The sequence below is a fragment of the Podarcis gaigeae genome (assembly GCF_964106915.1).
Source record: "Podarcis gaigeae genome assembly, chromosome: 8".
NCBI lineage: Eukaryota > Metazoa > Chordata > Lepidosauria > Squamata > Lacertidae > Podarcis > Podarcis gaigeae.
In genome coordinates this window covers 70810437-70827352 of record NC_139684.1, presented here as the reverse complement: position 1 = coordinate 70827352, position 16916 = coordinate 70810437, and the positions used below count along the sequence as shown (strand labels likewise).

Genomic DNA, 16916 nt, shown 5'->3' with positions numbered 1-16916 from the left:
TGCAAAGGAGAAGACAAAAAAACTCTAGTATTCAGTTTAATATCAATCATTTTTAGAATCCCAGTTTTTTCCTTCTCCAAAAGGAGGTCTCTAGCTTGTGTGACTGCAGAGATGATCAAGCCCAAGTTTAATTTAAATTAACAGACTAATGTCAGTTTTGATTCCCATGTCCCATTGGCTATAATGGGGAATTAGGGTTTTTAAGGATTGGGGGCTTAAAAGAACAGGGTAGGGTAGTGTTTTTAGAACTTCTATCTCTGTCTTTAGTGGGGCTTGGGGATACTGTACAAAGGTTCACAAATATGGTCACAGCATCACCCACAAATTTAATTCTGGCAGGCAACATGGAAAGCCTTCATTGTATGTCACCGCTATTATTTTTTAAAATGCATCTCACAATAAATTGAGGCAGAGCAATCTTTTCAAAATGGCAGGAGGGCTAGGTCTCAGATGATGCCACAGTTCAGTTGGTAACAAACTGCACAGCTAAAATTCATGGATCCCTGCCTCTGCAGCCTTTTGTACCTCTTTGTAAATTAAGAAATTATTGGAAATGACCAAATGCATAACATTTATACAGGAGAGAATAAGGGGTAGTATCGAGGTACACAACTGTACCTCGGTACTATCCCTTTGTTTTCAATTAACATGATGGACATTTTAGAGTGTATGTGTTTGATTTGAGCTACTATTCTGAGCTCTCTTAGTTTGGTGTTTTCATTTAGGACTTCGGGGCTTTTCCAATCATATACAATGTAAAATAGAATGCCACATGTCAGACTCTGCTCTCATTTCAGCAGAGTTGCTCACAAATATTAAACAGATTGGGGGTTGGGTGGGGAATGATGTGATAGTTTAGTTACACTTACATTATTCAGTGGAGAGTCTAAAATTGTATCACCTCACCCTGCGCCCAAATTGTCCTAACAAGTAGCTTCCTGCAGATACCCTGGCCCAGCTTTTAGGCTGTATGTAGCAGTCTCCCTCAAAGGAAAATAGGGTAATAAGACCTGTCACTTCAAATACCTATTACCCCTGAAATGCATTCACCTGTTTCCTTTGGACAAATTATGCAAACAAAGCTATTGTTTTCATGTTCTGCTTGGGCGGGTGGGAGCAGAATGCTGGACTATTCATGTAGCATGGGGTTCATACCACTCATTCAGCATGCAGCTGTATTCCTTCATATTTATATCCCACACTCTAGGAAGGCAGAATGAATCTGGTTGATAATAATTTTAAAAATCTCTGCAGTCATGACAACCTCCCCCAGTCCGCAATGTGGGTAGCATAACAGCAAAGCTATGGGAGAGATGTCCAAGCTTAGTTCATGTAATTGAACCATACGAATCAGCAGACATGTTGAAGGAGCTTGGCTAAGAAGGCTATTCTATAAATGTCTGTTCCACAATGTTGGGGAACCTGTAGCCCTCCAGATGCTGTAGGACACTAGCTCTTTGCAGTCTCAGCATCCATGGTCAATGGGAGTTGTGTCCAACATCAGTTGGTGGGCCCACCGCTTCCCCATCTCTGTCGTACAGCCGTTACATGTTAACCTGGCTTGCAGCAATAGTGAACCATTTCACTATTTGTGAGCAAGAGAACAGATGGCTTTCAAGAAGTAGAACAGGAAGGTGAACAGCACAGCTGCTGCTGCTGCTGCAATTTGGGACACTTTTGTTACTCCTGTTCTACCAGCACATTGCCAAAGGTAGACAGTGGAAGCCTCAACTTACTCAGTCTCTCATTCAGAAAACTAGCGTGTAGGCCCTGGGTATTGCTAAAAAACAGATTGAAACTGCCAGTCTAACACACATCTTTACAATGCAGATTTTTATTCAAATCAGTGATGTGTCCAAAATGTTTGGGGTATTGGAGCCCTTTGCTCATGGGAAAAGTGGGAGGCCTTGGGGCCTGTGGCAAATCAGATGCCTCTGGAAGGAAACAACCCTCCCACTGTATATAGGACACGGCCTCGGAGCCTGGGTTGCATATAACCATTCCATGGATTTATCAGATCTTTTAAAGTCATGTAATAAGCTAGTGGTCACCACATTTTGTGGCAGTAAATTCCATTAAGAAATAATATACAGTACTATAATTACTTTCCATCTGTCCTGAATTTTATGCCACCTTCATCGGGTGATGAGTTACAGTACTGAAAAGGAGAAAAAACTTTTTAACCACTTTCTCCATACCCTACATAATTTTACAACCATCAAAAACAATCATTTCTTCCTTTTTTTCACCTGCAACCACTGTAGCCTTTCATTTAGAGATAATTTTAGTTATCCTTGCCGGTACTACTTCCACATGTACAGTATCATTTTTTGAGATAGGACACCTGGAAACAGCGAACAATATTTACAAGACCTCGGAAAGCTACCTATTCTGAGCCACACAATGGATCCATTATTATCCAGCATTATTTTAGCAGCAGCAACTAATGTCATTATGCCAAGGGCTTTTTACCACTGGCAGTTTCCTTCTCATTCTCTTACCTAATAATCATTAGCAATGAATTATTGCTAATCCCGAGATCATCTTTGTTAATCAGCACTAGCTAAAACCCCATCAGAGTATATCGAAAGTTAGGAGGTTTTGCCCCCATTATATTGAATCTCATTTGCAAATTTGGAGATCTTTTTTAAAAATTTCTTAATCCATTTAGGGTTTGATAATCTTGAATAATTTAGTGTTTGGCCATCTCATTTAAAAACTACTACAATATATTTTCTCTTTTTTCCCTTCTTTGTGAACTGTCCATTTATTCCTGCTCTCTTCTTTCTGTTGTTTAGTCAGTTACCGATCCATTAGAGGTCCTTCTATGCTGTGACTAACAGTTTATGCAGCAGGCTTTAGTGAGGTATTGCCCAAAAGTCCAAAGGCCCACGATCCTTCAGGATCATTCCATCCACATTCCTGTTGACAGACTAAAGTTAAAAGATGTGAGACAGAACTTTCCTTTGCAGAAGCCATGTTGATTCTTCTTCAGAAAGGTTTGTAACTTCTATATACTTGATAGAATTTTATTAAGCTTACTAGCTTTTTCATTTCCTGGGTTCACACCTGAACCACTCTCTCTATTATATATGGTTACTTTCCAATCCTCTGGTACAGAAACTGATTTTTGGGATAAGTTGCATATCTCTGTTAGAAGATCAGCAGTTTTGCACTTGTTCCTTTAATAACTTTGGAATGGATCTGATTCAGACCCAGCCATCTGATAATAAGCACTAGGGCTTCTATTTGTCACAGCCATTTGTCTCAGTTATTCAGACTCCTCCCTTGAAAAGGCTGCTGAGGATCAGGCATCAGCCCAGCATCTTTCACAATGGATACAAATAATTCATTTAGTTTCTTTGCAATATCACTGTTCTCTTTTAGGGCACATTTTACTTCCTTTTCATATTGCTCCAGAGGTTCAAGCCAGACTTGCACATTTTATCACAACTCCTTCAGCTTATGCATTGGCATGGCTGATTCCACAGTTCTGAGGATTACTTAAGGTACCTTTGGAAAAAGCATGGCTGCAGCCATGTTCATTGCATTGTCTTGATTCCTTCAGATGTTGAAGGGATTTGGCTGAACTCTTTAAGAGTTTGGAGATAGCTGTGGAAGAACAACACCTGAGAAATTGCAAAGCAAAATTGTCACCACCACCTAGTCTAATCAATACAAACTACAGTGGTACCTCAGTTTTCGAACATCGCCATTGACGAATGTTTCGGAACTTGAACGCCGTAAACTGTAAATTCTTTGGTTTTCGAACACGCCATGGATGATGAACAGGAAATGTGGCTTCCACTGAGTGCAAGACCCTGTCAACTATTGAGTTTCGATTTTTGAATGTTTCAGAACTTGGAACCATCTTCCGGAAGGATTACGTTCGAAAACCGAGGTACCACTGTATAGTGAATGGTCAACTCATCTGTCTTCCAAGGCTGACAGTGAACACATTTTCAAATCACAAGAGCTAAAAATAAGTTCCAATCCTAATTTCAGCTCTATTGCTATTGCTATTCGTGGCTGTTACAAATCCCAGTAGGTAGGACCTGCTCTGGAGAGAACAATACTCTTACAGAAGGGGTCATCTTGCAAATACTAATTCAGTGAACCAGCTGAGCCCACACAGCTGTAAAAGCAGAGATCCTTGAGATCCACTCATCCAAGAAAGGGGGTGGGGGTGGAAATCCAGCTACAATCCTTTCTGCAGCGCAGGAAGAGGGTGAACAGAAGGGACCTCTTTAGAATAACTGCCTTTGCAAGAGCGAGCAACAAGCTAGTTTGGCATTTTATCACATCTCCTTAGACACTGCTGATAGTCCGCCTATAAGCCCACCATGTCTTCCAGCACAACTCATTGCTACCTGCCTCGGCCATCCCAGCGCTAGTGTGCTGACCTGCCAATCAGCTCTGGCCCTCATACAGCTCCTCTCTTGCCTTCCTGGCGAAGAGCACAACTGGCCCAGGAGAGATGGCTGCTAACAGCTTCCCTCTTAGGCTCTTGCTCCAGAAGAGAAACTGCTACTTGGCCACACGCTTTAAAATAAATTGCACTTTAATAAGAAAGACAAACCATGGCACAGCAGCTGCAGAGGTTCAGACTTGCAAAGGACAATCCTGGTTTTCTGCTCAAGCTACCGTGCCGCTCCTTCAACCAAGGTATGAAAGGCATCCCACAAACGGAGTCCTGTAAAGTCAGACTGCATCCAGCCCTCAAGAGAGAAACACTCCAGGGGAGGGGGAGGAAGTCTTTGTGTGGAGTCCCCATCCAGTCCCTGGTAATGCAGTATCCCTAGCACCTTGCTAGACATGACAGTCAGCACATGATGACCACAATGCTCAGGGCTGTCCATCTCCCTGTGGATTCTTTGGTTTCCTTGGTCCCAGAGAAGTGGCAGGGTGGGGCTCCTGTCCCCAGGCCACTCTGTGGCTAGTGCATCACATGGAATGGTGCATTCCCTTCTCAGTGCCAATGAAGACAGTGATATTTGTGTAGAGGGGGTGGAGTTTCTTGGAGAGCAGCTGGTACTCCAGTGTGTTCATGCCATCCTGCTTCCATGTTCTCCTCGTCTTGGCCAGCAAGTTAAATCTGTAAGAAAATTCACAGAGTCAAGCGAGAGAACTCGAGCCCTTCTCCTACCACCTCCCCGCCCAAAGTGCAGCTCCTTGGATTTGCAGGTTAGGAGAAGCTTGCATATTCTTTTTACACAGATTTCCAGTAATGAAATGGTATGGGTGTGGTCAATGTTTTGTAACAAAGCGAGGAGGACAGTGTCATGTTTGTCAATAACGGAAAAACATTTGCAAATACCCATGCCTATACCTGCCGAAAAATACAAACCACTCACAATGATGAAGTGGGTGCTCTGAAGAAACTTCACAGCTTAAGATCAGGAGCAGCTATTCGTGGCAGGTGGGGAGGAGAAAAGGAAGGAAGGAGAATGCTTGAAAAAGCAGGGACTGGAGGATAATAGATGGCAGACGGACGAAGTTGAAAAAACACACCAAGCAGGAAATAGGAAAGCGGCAAGACTACACATACAGCCTACAAGCAGGAGTGGATGTGTATAACTAGCAAGCAAGGAAGGTTTGAGGACTGAGCCAAAGCTCCAACGGTGCATAAGGTTTTACATTTTGAGTCCAACATGCAATTTCTACCAATTGTACAGTTTCTACTCTCTATCCTTGTGATATGGCAACTCAGAGTGGGCAGTGAGGACCAACAGCCCTGGTTGGTAATGGTGGGGGCCTGGGTTTTACAAATGGATTGGGAACAACTATCCAGTTCTCTTTTGCTACAAAATTTCCAGTCCAGGTTATTTTGCACCACCACAACGGGGTGTTGGTAAGGTCTGCCACAACAGAAATAGCATTAAGGGAAAATCACAGCACAAAAACAAAAACATCTGTCTGGGCTCACAGTTCTTTAGAATCTCCACATCCCAGGACTTCTTACCAGTTCTTTGTTTACCCTTGTGTGATGTCTTCAGGCCAGCCATAATGGCAACCTTCCTTTCTCTCACAGAAGCTGGACTGCAAACCGTTAAAACAACTGAACATTCCATGCCTCCACCCCAGCTTGGCCACTGCTGGAGGTTTCACTCCCTCAAGCACAAAATATCTAAATATGGCTATTCTCTGGGAGTTACTCATCTGTCATATTATCTGCGGTGGACATTCACCCTGGCCCAGAGCATTTGACAGGGTGCATTAAGGAGGATGCAGAGTAGCTACATACAATCACACTTAACCACCTAGTTTACAAGACAGCCGTCCATTTGCAATTGTTCAGGCCACATTTCTGCCCCAAGTAGTCCCCTCCTCTACTCACCTCTTAGGGTTCTGCTCATTGCCCTTGTCGTGTCCATGCTTGATCATACGGTAGCGGCCGTACTGAGTAGATGGGCGAGAGATAACCATCCCACTCAGCGCTACCCTAAGAGAAGATGATTGACGATGCAGCATTAGCAGGAGTGCACATGGGGTTTCAGCAGAGGCACAAGTGCTACAATTACACACCCAAGCAATGCAGTGCTTCAGTGCCTTCAAATCTGCACCATGCCACTCGTGGCTCCTCTCCCTTGCCCCACCCCTGGGCAACAGCAAGAACAGAATAAAACAATCCTGGATTCCTACCCAGGATTCTTACCAGAGCTTGCCCAATCCCTCCTTGCCAATATTTCCTATGCTCTGACACAAACTCTAGGGCAATCCATGGGGGAAAGTTTGAGAGGCAGGACTCCTAGGGTCCCATCCTCAGCCATGCCACCTTAAACCTTTGTGAACAGAGTTGCCTAATCCCCCTAAAGCTGCTGGGCTTTATACTGAAGGGATGGAACTGGAGCCGCCTCCTTATCTAGCATCAAGGACCATCTTTACCTGACTGCAATGTCGTCATCTTCACCGCCCCAACCCCAATAGTTGTTGGGAAAGCCATTCATCTTCATGTATTGTTCTGGACTGAGTGCAGAAACCCCTCCAAAGTAGGACTTGTATGGAAGCCTGCAAGAATTTAAGAGGACATTTATTTACATGTAGCCCACCTGCTACCACCATGCATATAGGAATCTCTATAGGAAACACATAGGACCTCAGCTGGCACAGAGATATGGGCATCTAATATTACTATGCGAATATTACGTTCACAAGCACAGGTTCTGCCCACAGGCTTACAGACCAACAGATATAACATGAAAGGGAAAAGGAATGTGGAAGGAAAAGGAAAAGCAATAAATTTGGGTACCAATTCACATGGAATGACCTGAGAGAGAGTTCTGGAAGAGGAATCAAATGGCAGGTAATAGAGAGGACCTCACTCCCTTCACTGCATGAAGCATGCATATCATTTAAGGGCTTTTAAGGGCAGCAGTACACTGCATTTCAGGAGGACCATTTCTAGAGCAGGGTCCTGTCCAGAGATCAAAATTAGACAGGTTCCAGGCGCATTTCGCACCTGGCTATCGGCCACTTGCGACCAAGTGAAGGTGTCTGGGCACCAGGATGGCGCCTGACACCTCCAGCATCTGGAGGTGCATGACTGGGGATCATTGGATCTTGACCATTTTCACACCCTAATACCATTATCCTGTACAATTCAATCAGTTAATATTTTATCTGCATAGTCAGAATGAATGTCAGCAACCAAAATGCTTATTCTGTGTAGCCTGAGCAGGAGCGCTGAAAAACGTTATAGTTACGTAATTGTTGTCGCTTGTCTTCACTTACCCCACCCCACTGCCCTGTTCACAGTTGTGAAGAATATTCTTAAGTTATGAACAGTCCATGTCCCCGTTAAGAAAAAGGGGTAGGAGTAAGCCAGTATTTATGTAGACTGTCCCTGGATAAAATGACTTGTCTTCTTTAAGTCCTCAAAGTTCTTAACCTAGCTCAAGGTTGTCATCTGAACAAGCCAGATGTTAAACTGATAATCACAGTCAACCCATCATTTGAAAAATAAGACTTCAGAGCCATCTTGTCCCAAAATGGCAACTAAACATTCTGTTTTGGCGACTGCAACCTTGATTTAAGGAGCCATTTGGCTTATACAGTACATCTGAGCTTCTAACACTGGTCCTGCCTAGGCTTCCAGTTCTTTAGCACCAACCTTCCCCTACAGCTGAGCTGCTGTATGCAGAAAGCTTTTCTCTATCAACTCCCACCTGTAATGCAGCTGCATGCAAGAAGGCTGCCCTTCTGCCAAGCTCAAAACAGCATTATTTGACTCTTCCCCTGCTTTATCCTCACATCAATCTTGCAAAGTAGACTGAGGGAGGATGACTGCTTCAAGGTCCCGTCAGTAAGCCTTATGGCTGAGTGAATATTTGAACCCAGGTTTCTCTGGTTCTAGTCTGACATTCTAACTCTTCCAGCACACTCCCCATTCCTCCCCATATCTGCATCTAGAAAACAGCCTAGAAACACACGAGAAAGCAGTTGTTTTCAGTGTGATTTTGTTTTCAGAAGGGAGACTGGGCATCTCTATTTTAAGAAGGAAAGAGTGTTGGGAGGGGTATAGAAGCATTCCTATGGAAACAGACCCAAATCCAAGAAGCTTACTTGTAGCCAAACTTGTCCATGGCAACAGCCACGTGCTTGGGGAAACGGTCGCAGGTATACACATTGCGGTCATCTTCAGGGATGAGGTCCACATCATGGAAGAACATACAGTCCCAGTCCTCGTCTTTCATAGCTTCCTTGAAGCCCACATTCAAGAGTTTGGCCCGGTTAAAAGTGTAGTTCTCAGCCTGAGAAAGAGATGGGTGGCATTTACACCAGAGCTGTCACTGTCTGTCTGTCTGTCTCTCTCTCCCTCTCTCCCCCTCTCTCTCCCTCTCTCTCTCTCCCTCTCTCTCTCTCCCTCTCTCTCTCTCTCTCTCTCTCTCTGTGTGTGTGTGTGTGTGTGTAAACTAGCTCACCTAAAGTGCTAAACTCTCACATCCAGGACAGTTGCCACTAGGTGCTACATTAAAATAGTATCCTTCCTCCACGCTGACTTCTGGCATCCTTGCATTTGACAGCTCCTCCAGAACCACCTACTCCATTTCTATCTTGGCTAGGGCATGCTCCAGGGGGGGGCTCATTCATCTACATCCGAGATTCCTTACCTTATCTCTTCCCCCCTCCAAGGAATTCGGTGAGCTCAAACCGCTGGGTGCTGGTTGGTCCCTACCTGCTCCCCATACCCAGTCTCAGCTCCACCCCACCCCGTAGTACTCTTGCTAGGGTTCCTTTCCTTGTGCCTGACTCTTCCCCACCTCTCCAGAGATCAGACTCAGCACAGTAGAAAGCATGATTCACCGCACCTTTTGGAAGGAACTACAGCTTTCCCTCTCTGCAGCAATCAGAGCGCAACCCACTGCCCCCTACTGAGGCCTAGTGCTAAAAAAAGCATTGCCTGCCCACCTGCCTTCACTGGGCACTCCTCCATTAACAATAGAGCTATTGCCTCTATTCCCTCCTCTCCTAAGGAGAGCGAGAGGCCACACATTACTGCAGGGACAGGCAGCAGCCAAGGAGACTCTTCTGTTGGGAGCCGTCCAGAGTAGCTGGGGAAACCCAGTGAGATGCGTGGAGTATATATAATAAAATTATTATTATTAATAATAATAATAATAATACTACAGTGGTACCTCGGGTTAAGTACTTAATTCATTCCGGAGGTCTGTACTTAACCTGAAACTGTTCTTAACCTGAAGCACCACTTTAGCTAATGAGGCCTCCTGCTGCCGCTGTGCCACCAGAGCACGATTTCTGTTCTCATCCTGAAGCAAAGTTCTTAACCTGAAGCACTATTCTGGGTTAGCGGAGTCTGTAACCTGAAGCGTATGTAACCCGAGGTACCACTGTAATAATTCAAACCTTCTGCCCTGCCCAGCTCACACACGGCTGTGGCAACGCACCTGATGGATGATGTAGATGCCATAGGTGAGCTGCTGCCGCTGCAGGAAGGGGTGCAGGTAGTAGAGCAGGTACTTGAGGTGTTGCTCTCGGTTGCGGTGGGGGATGATGACGGCTGTTTTGTGGACTGCATCGCAGTCGGGCGGACGGTAGCGCCCCCCTTTGGTCACAAGGGGATTCTTCCGCACAATATCATCCAGAGACAGCCCTGCGGGGAAAGTCACCCGAATGGGGCCTCCTGCAGGCGAGCAGAGACACGGGTAAGGCAAACAATCTCCACAGCCTAGGTAGTCAGCAGACCGCAGGCTAAGAGCCAACGTGACCCAGAGTCCTAAAGAGGCGAACACCTCGAAACATTTTCATTTTAGATTAAAATGAGCATTAGCCTCCTAGTCAGTTCCAGGGTTCTTTTCTCTTTCCACCTGCTCCATCCCTGCAAACTTAAAGAATCATAGAATTGTAGAGTTGGAAGGGACCATGTGAGTCATCTAGTCCAGCCACCTGCAATGCAGGATTTTTTTTTGCCCAAGTTGGGGCTCAAACCCACGACTCTGAGATTGAGTCTCATGCTCTATGAACTGAGTTATCACTATGCTTTCACTAGTCACACTGGACAAGAAAGGGGGCATGGGTCGAGGAGAGAGAACCACTTCTCTCATTTCACATGGCTTAATGGAAGATCACTTCTACGATGGGCCCACAATCCTCAAGCCTCTTTTTGCGGGGGTCTCATCCCTAGGCATCTCTATTTAAAAATCACTATTGCCGTACTCTTCTTCCAGAATTTGTGTCTTTCCCAGGGCCAAAGAGCGGTATAAACATGAAGCAAGCTTTTGAATTACACTGTACTCTTTAGTCTCAGAACTAGTACGCTACACACAAAGAGACAAAATTGACCCGAAAGCTTGCTCAGAATTTACTTCACTGTTTCATGCTCATTTTTGCCTTTCATGTGCCACTCAAATCCTTTCCAGATGGCTGGCTGGTTCAATGAAATAATACATTATGGCTTCTGTGACTCTTAATTTCAGAACAACCGCTCCAACCCAACACCATTCAAATCTTAGGGCTGACTCCAAATTCTCAGTTCCTAACCAGAACCAGGATCAAGAACAGAGAAGCCCTTACCAAGGAAAGGAGATGCCTCTGGACAGTAAGGAAGTTCCTCTGGGGGCAGAGGGGGCCGGGCAATCAGGCTGAGGTTGGCATAGACGTCCCCTGGCAGCGAAACATTGTGTAGGCTGGACAATATAGTCAATGTGCCCCCCTTGTAGAAGATGCCCAGGAAATAGGCAACACGCTTGCGGTAGCCATCATGGTACAGCAGAGCCATCACCACCAGCTGCACCCCTAGGAAGAGCAGCAGGTAGCGGCCACGCAACTGCAGCATGGCTGAGGCAGGGCCAGGATCATCTATCCATGGTGCAGCTGGGCTGAAGGGTGTGGCGGCGTCAGCAGCAGCAAGGGAAACAGAAGACAGTGACCTGTTGGAAGCAGCAGAAGGTAGAATGAGTACAGGCAATGCTCATTCGTCAGGTTAACTTTTTTTATGCACAAACATTTTGAAGGGCTAAAAAGGTGCCCCAATTAAAGTACCAGCAGGTTTTTTTGGGGGGGGGGGAGAAACTAATTTTAATGCAAGTACCAACTGTAGCAGAGAAGCACCATTTTGAGAGGCATTCCGTGTCTTTGGGGAGAGAATAGCCATTTACAACCCATGCATGCATCGCCTAAAAGCAAGGATCATCTTCGCTCGAAAACCATTTAATGCCGATTTGATTATCTGATCAGCCTCCTGACGTTCACAATGCTCAGCTTTCGCTTGGATGCTTACAAGAAAATGCATTTTCTGCCCCCACCTCGCCCCCAAACGTTTCATGTCTACATATGCAGGGGTAAGGTTCTGAAAGAGGGGGGAAGTTCACATCCAGAGCCCAGCCCAGCTATTTTGTTACACACAAGACGATCTGCTCTCAGCAAGCACAAGTATGGACAGACGTGGCACCGCGAGACAAAGCAACTAACAGTAATAGCATCTTCCTGTCTCTGCAGCTGCATGAGAAGTCTCAGTGCAGCAAAAAACAAACTGCACACCTGCCAAATGAGAGGTGCCCACAGGAAAGGAGAACGTGGGAGTGGGTGGTAGGCATAGCAACATAACATGGCGAACATATGCACCAGGGAGGGGGGGGGAAGTTAGGACAAGTGGCAGACAGAAAGAAATAGGATAGCAGAATTCTTTTTTGCTTACGCTTCCTCCCTCCCACCCCCTCAAAACCAAGGAAACACAGAAGGATTAAGCTTGGCAGCTATCAAGTAAAAAAAGGAAAAAAATATGTTAAGCTCAGTTGCAGATCAATCCCCCAGAATCTACAGGAAGGGCTGGGAATGCCCCCCGACAGAAATGCTAGAGAACTGCTTCCAGTCCAAGGAGACAATTCTGAGCAAGGTCTTGACTAGGCATAAGGCAGTTTCCTACATTCCTGGGAAACTTAAAACAGTCTGCATGCCTCTCCTCTCATGGAACTCCATAGTTGAATGGTGACTTGAATCTGGGTTCTCCCTGATACTATCATGCTCTGACCACAACACAGTTATTCTTAGAATAATGTTGCCAGAGCCTCCTTTCTCCATACCCCGGAGCTGCTTCACTTAAAGTGTCAAAAGCCATGTTTTGCATATACATATAACCTTAGTCCACAGCTGTTGCTATCTGCAACAATTGAAGGTGGAGGGAGGGATGGGAACAGGTGCGAGTCCCCTTGCCGCAGCCCTTTCCGTGCACCTTGTCCACTCTTTGGTTTCCAATATTAGGCCCAGCTGCAAGCCACTTCACATATCTCAGCGTTTGGGTTGTATAGATCCTCTTCACCTTGGCTTTTGACACTTACAAGGTATGCTTTTAGCACCCACCTTATTTCTGTGACTGCAAGTTGTTTAAACTGTTTTTAACGTGTGTTAATTGTTGCAAGCTGCCCCAAAACCCAAGGGTAAAGGCTAATAAATTATTATACTGTAATAATCTACCAGATTGCAGAATCTCGGGTAACGCGGCAGGAAAGGGCTTGGGGGAGTGCAACATGGAGCAGCACATTCCATACCTATAAGTGAGATAAGTAGCCTGCTTTGGTTACCTATTCTGCTACCTGCCCACACCCTGTGCAGCGCAACAGGTGTCTCGGAGCAGTGCCAACTGGCAACAGCTAAGGAGGAACAAGGAAATGGCCCAAGAGATTCCTGTAAGAGATGTTCCAGGGTGATATAAGAAAGAAGGAAATGAATCACACATAAAGGTAAAGGACTCCTGACGCTTAAGTCCAGTCACGAACGACTCTGGGGTTGCGGTGCTCATCTGGCTTTACTGGCAAAGGGAGCCGATGTTTGTCTGCAGGCAGTTTTTCTGGGTCATGTGGCTAGCATGACTAAGCTGCTTCTGGCGAAACCACAGCAGCGCACGGAAATGCCGTTTACCTTCCCGCCGGAGCGGTACCTATTTATCTACTTGCACTTTGACATACTCTGGAGCTGCTAGGTTGGCAGGAGCTGGGACCGAGCAATGGGCACTCACCCTGTCGCAAGGATTCGAACTGCCGACCATCCGATCGGCAAGCCCTAGACTCAGTGGTTTAGACCACAGAGCCACCCACGTCCCACATAGATGTCACATATAGGCAACCCTAATTAAAACCTTCAGGGAAGAGCTGACCCTTCCAGATTCACTGAGCTGTTCCACTGCCCAAAGCAAGAGGCTCAGTCAAGGGCATCTTGCTGTATTTGGGAAGAAAGAGGAGCATTCTTACATCACTTAGTCAAACCCAACAGATTAGGAAATGGCATTTGGTGTGTAGCTGGTTTTGCCTTCATGTGCGCATGTTCATTCCCAACACACTTTGACAGGAAAAACTTCACAGAAAAGGCAAACAAGCTCCATCGTGATGTAGCCTGCAACCAAGTTGGAAAACCTCCTTTTTTGTTGCTGTGATATTGTTCTATACCTTTTTAAAAAAGGTATAGACCAGCATTTTGATAGGAAGGTTTGGGTATGAGAAAACTTAAACTGTGGCTCTCCTTTCTAACCCAACTATTAATATGTGAAGGTAGGAGGTACTGCACAACTGATCGAAAAGTATCCAAGTGGCTCAAAGCCAGTGTGCAAACACAGATAAGCAGTGTGATTGCTGGTTACAAAAGGCATATATTTGTCGTTGCAAAAAAAATGCAGCAGAGATGAATTCACTGGGGCCATTCCTAGGCAGCCTTTTTGGGACCTGAACATTCTACCATCTAAAGCAGTGCAGTGAATTGGAGCCGTTTTGGTAGCCTAGGCGGAGGCAAACATAGTACAAGAACACTGCAATCTGGAGATGCTTCTCAAGCCTGACACCAACACGCAGGATTCGTCCTACCCTGCAGCCCTCACAAATAAAATAAAGAGTGGAAGGCTGATGTGACAATGTAGCAAAGGAGCCAAAGTTTTAATAATAATAATAAATTTTATTTATATCCCGCCCTCCCCAGCCGAAGCTGGGCTCAGGGCGGCTAACAACAATCAAAATAGTCCAACATTCTAAAAACATTCATTATAAAATTAATTAAAATCAAATTAAGATCAAATTAATGGCAACCATCAAGCAAAATTCTGTGCAGATTGCCAGAGGAGGGGGTCAGGCTGCGCCCTGACCAAAGGCCTGGTGGAACAACTCTGTCTTGCAGGCCCTGCGGAAAGATGCCAGGTCCCGCAGGGCCCTAGTCTCTTGTGACAGAGCGTTCCACCAGATTGGAGCTGCGGCCGAGAAAGCCCTGGCTCTAGTTGAGGCCAGCCTAACTTCTCTGTGGCCTGGGATCTTTAGGATGTTTTTATTTGCAGACCGTAAATTTCTCTGTGGGGCATACCAGGAGAGGCAGTCCCGTAGGTACGAGGGTCCTAGGCCGTATAGGGCTTTAAAGGTTAAAACCAGCACCTTAAACCTGATCCTGTACTCCACCAGGAGCCAGTGCAGCTGGTATAGTACCGGATGAATATGATCTCGCAGCGAAGACCCCATAAGGAGTCTCGCCGCGGCATTCTGCACCCGCTGGAGTTTCTGGGTCAGTCTCAAGGGCAGCCCCATGTAGAGCGAGTTACAATAATCCAGCTGCCTGATCAGCTCTACAGCCTGCTTTCCTGATGCACGTTATTGTATCCTGGAAATACGGTTTAACACAAATAAGTGGCTTGCTGGAGCATGTTATTCAAAAGTTCCTGCAGTGCTCCTTTCCCCATGGCTGCCAACAAGCTAGAGTCTCTGCCTTGCCATGCCATGTGACCTGGGCTCCAAACCACAAACGGTAAGCAAGGTTAAAGTCATGCCTTGATTCAAAGGCTGCCGCTGGCTAGCAGGTGGTGTGCCGCACAGCAGCTGAGGTAAGGGGCTGGACAACAGGGAGGAACCAGTGGGAGCAGCTGCGGCTACCTAACCTCCTGCTACACAACCCTGGTTTGTGAAATTGCTAGTTAGAGCAGGGTAGTGAAGGCAATTAAGAGTAACTGATCCAGAATCAAATATTATCCTTGGGCTTATCCACACTTACCTTTCCCCTGCGCTTTCCAGGCATGGTCCGTATTTTAAAGCTCTGTGCCTTTGCCTTTTTACCCCAGAGATTTCCCTGTGCAAACCCACTCTTTAAAGCTGAATTGGAGCAAGCAGCATTCCACAGAAAACCTGAATTGCCATTTGTTGTACTTTGGCTTTAAAAAGCAGGTTTTCATGGGGAAAGCTCTGACATGGACATTGAACTTTAGAAGGCAGGGCTGTGCCTATAAAGCGTGGGGCCAAAAAGCCCTTTATCTTATCAGGATCCTGATCCAGCTACCAGTGTCAGTTCTTGGGGGTGGGGGGTGGGGGAGAGAGGTTCAGGACTCAGAGACCAAGACATAGGAGAAGCTTCAGGTCCTGGGAAATGCATTTCGACTGAGTCTTCCTTCAGAGAGCTTTAAACAAAACAAGGGGTCATTGATTTGAAGGTAATGATAATGAGCTAGGCTTCTACATCAAGTGCAGAAGGACACTTCAACTCCAACTGAGAGCCAGTGTGGTGTAGTGGTTAAGAGTGGTAGTCTCATAATCTGGGGAACCGGGTTTGAGTCTCCGCTCCTCCACATGCAACTGCTGGGTGACCTTGGGCCAGTCACACTTCTCTGAAGTCTCTCAGCCCCACTCACCTCACAGAGTGTTTGTTGTGGGGGAGGAAGGGAAAGGAGAATGTTAGCCGCTTTGAGACTCCTTAAAGGGAGTGAAAGGCGGGATATCAAATCCAAACTCCTCTTCTTCTTCTTCTTCTTCTTCTTCTTCTTCTTCCAATCTAAATAAACTACCCTCAAAGGGCCTCTCCCCACACAATCAGGCCATCTCTTCACCAGGAACTATTTCCCCCTGGAATTTGTAGCCAACCCATGTTAGACTGAAGTTCTAGGAACCAGAAGTCACATTATAGAAGCAACCAACCTGACAAACAAGTTATGGGCTGCTCATTAACCAGTACATTAATAATGCAAGAGCCATTAAAATAGAGCCACGGCTTGGTCGAACTGGAAAGCACAATCAATAAATTGCTTTCTTCACCTTGGGAGTTTCACCTCTTTAAAATTCACACTGGTGCTACCCTCTTCCTTTTTTGACTTCAGTAGCTCCGGCAAAAGATGAGCGAACTTTCCAGAGATGCTTACCAAGTTCTTTCCCATAATTTATCAGCTCCATTTCACATCATCATTATGGCTCACCTTGTCCAACTACACTTCCCCCCACCCCTTCCCTGTCAAACCCTCATTGGGATCTCTGCAGATTAGTCCAACCATCACAAGCAGCGTACTCACAAGCTCATAGCTAATACTGAGCAATGGATGCGCCTCTTTTCCTGTTGAACTTATTGGCCAATCCTGCCTAGGGAACCACGAGAAGGGAAAAACAAAGTCCTGCATGAGAAAAGAACTTTCTTTATCCTCCACACTCACAGTCTGCATTTTTCAAGTATGG

The 16916-nt window shown here is 45.8% G+C and overlaps 1 protein-coding gene across 5 annotated transcripts in view; it reads right to left on the bottom strand.

Annotated features, from left to right (window-relative positions):
- Nucleotides 1-4543: 4543 nt before the first annotated feature.
- The window catches only part of LOC310849912 (beta-1,4-galactosyltransferase 3-like), a 37869-nt gene continuing 25496 nt past the window's right edge, over nucleotides 4544-16916 (bottom strand). For all 5 annotated transcript variants that reach the window (XM_083750877.1, XM_083750878.1, XM_083750879.1 and 2 more), the window contains 6 exons: nucleotides 11032-11387; nucleotides 9906-10141; nucleotides 8563-8750; nucleotides 6886-7008; nucleotides 6338-6442; nucleotides 4544-5095 (listed from right to left, as the gene is read on the bottom strand). In XM_083750877.1, coding sequence (XP_083607003.1) covers nucleotides 4945-5095; nucleotides 6338-6442; nucleotides 6886-7008; nucleotides 8563-8750; nucleotides 9906-10141; nucleotides 11032-11387 — 1159 coding nt within the window. In that variant the 3' untranslated portion in view covers nucleotides 4544-4944. The remainder of the gene's footprint in view (nucleotides 5096-6337; nucleotides 6443-6885; nucleotides 7009-8562; nucleotides 8751-9905; nucleotides 10142-11031; nucleotides 11388-16916) is intronic.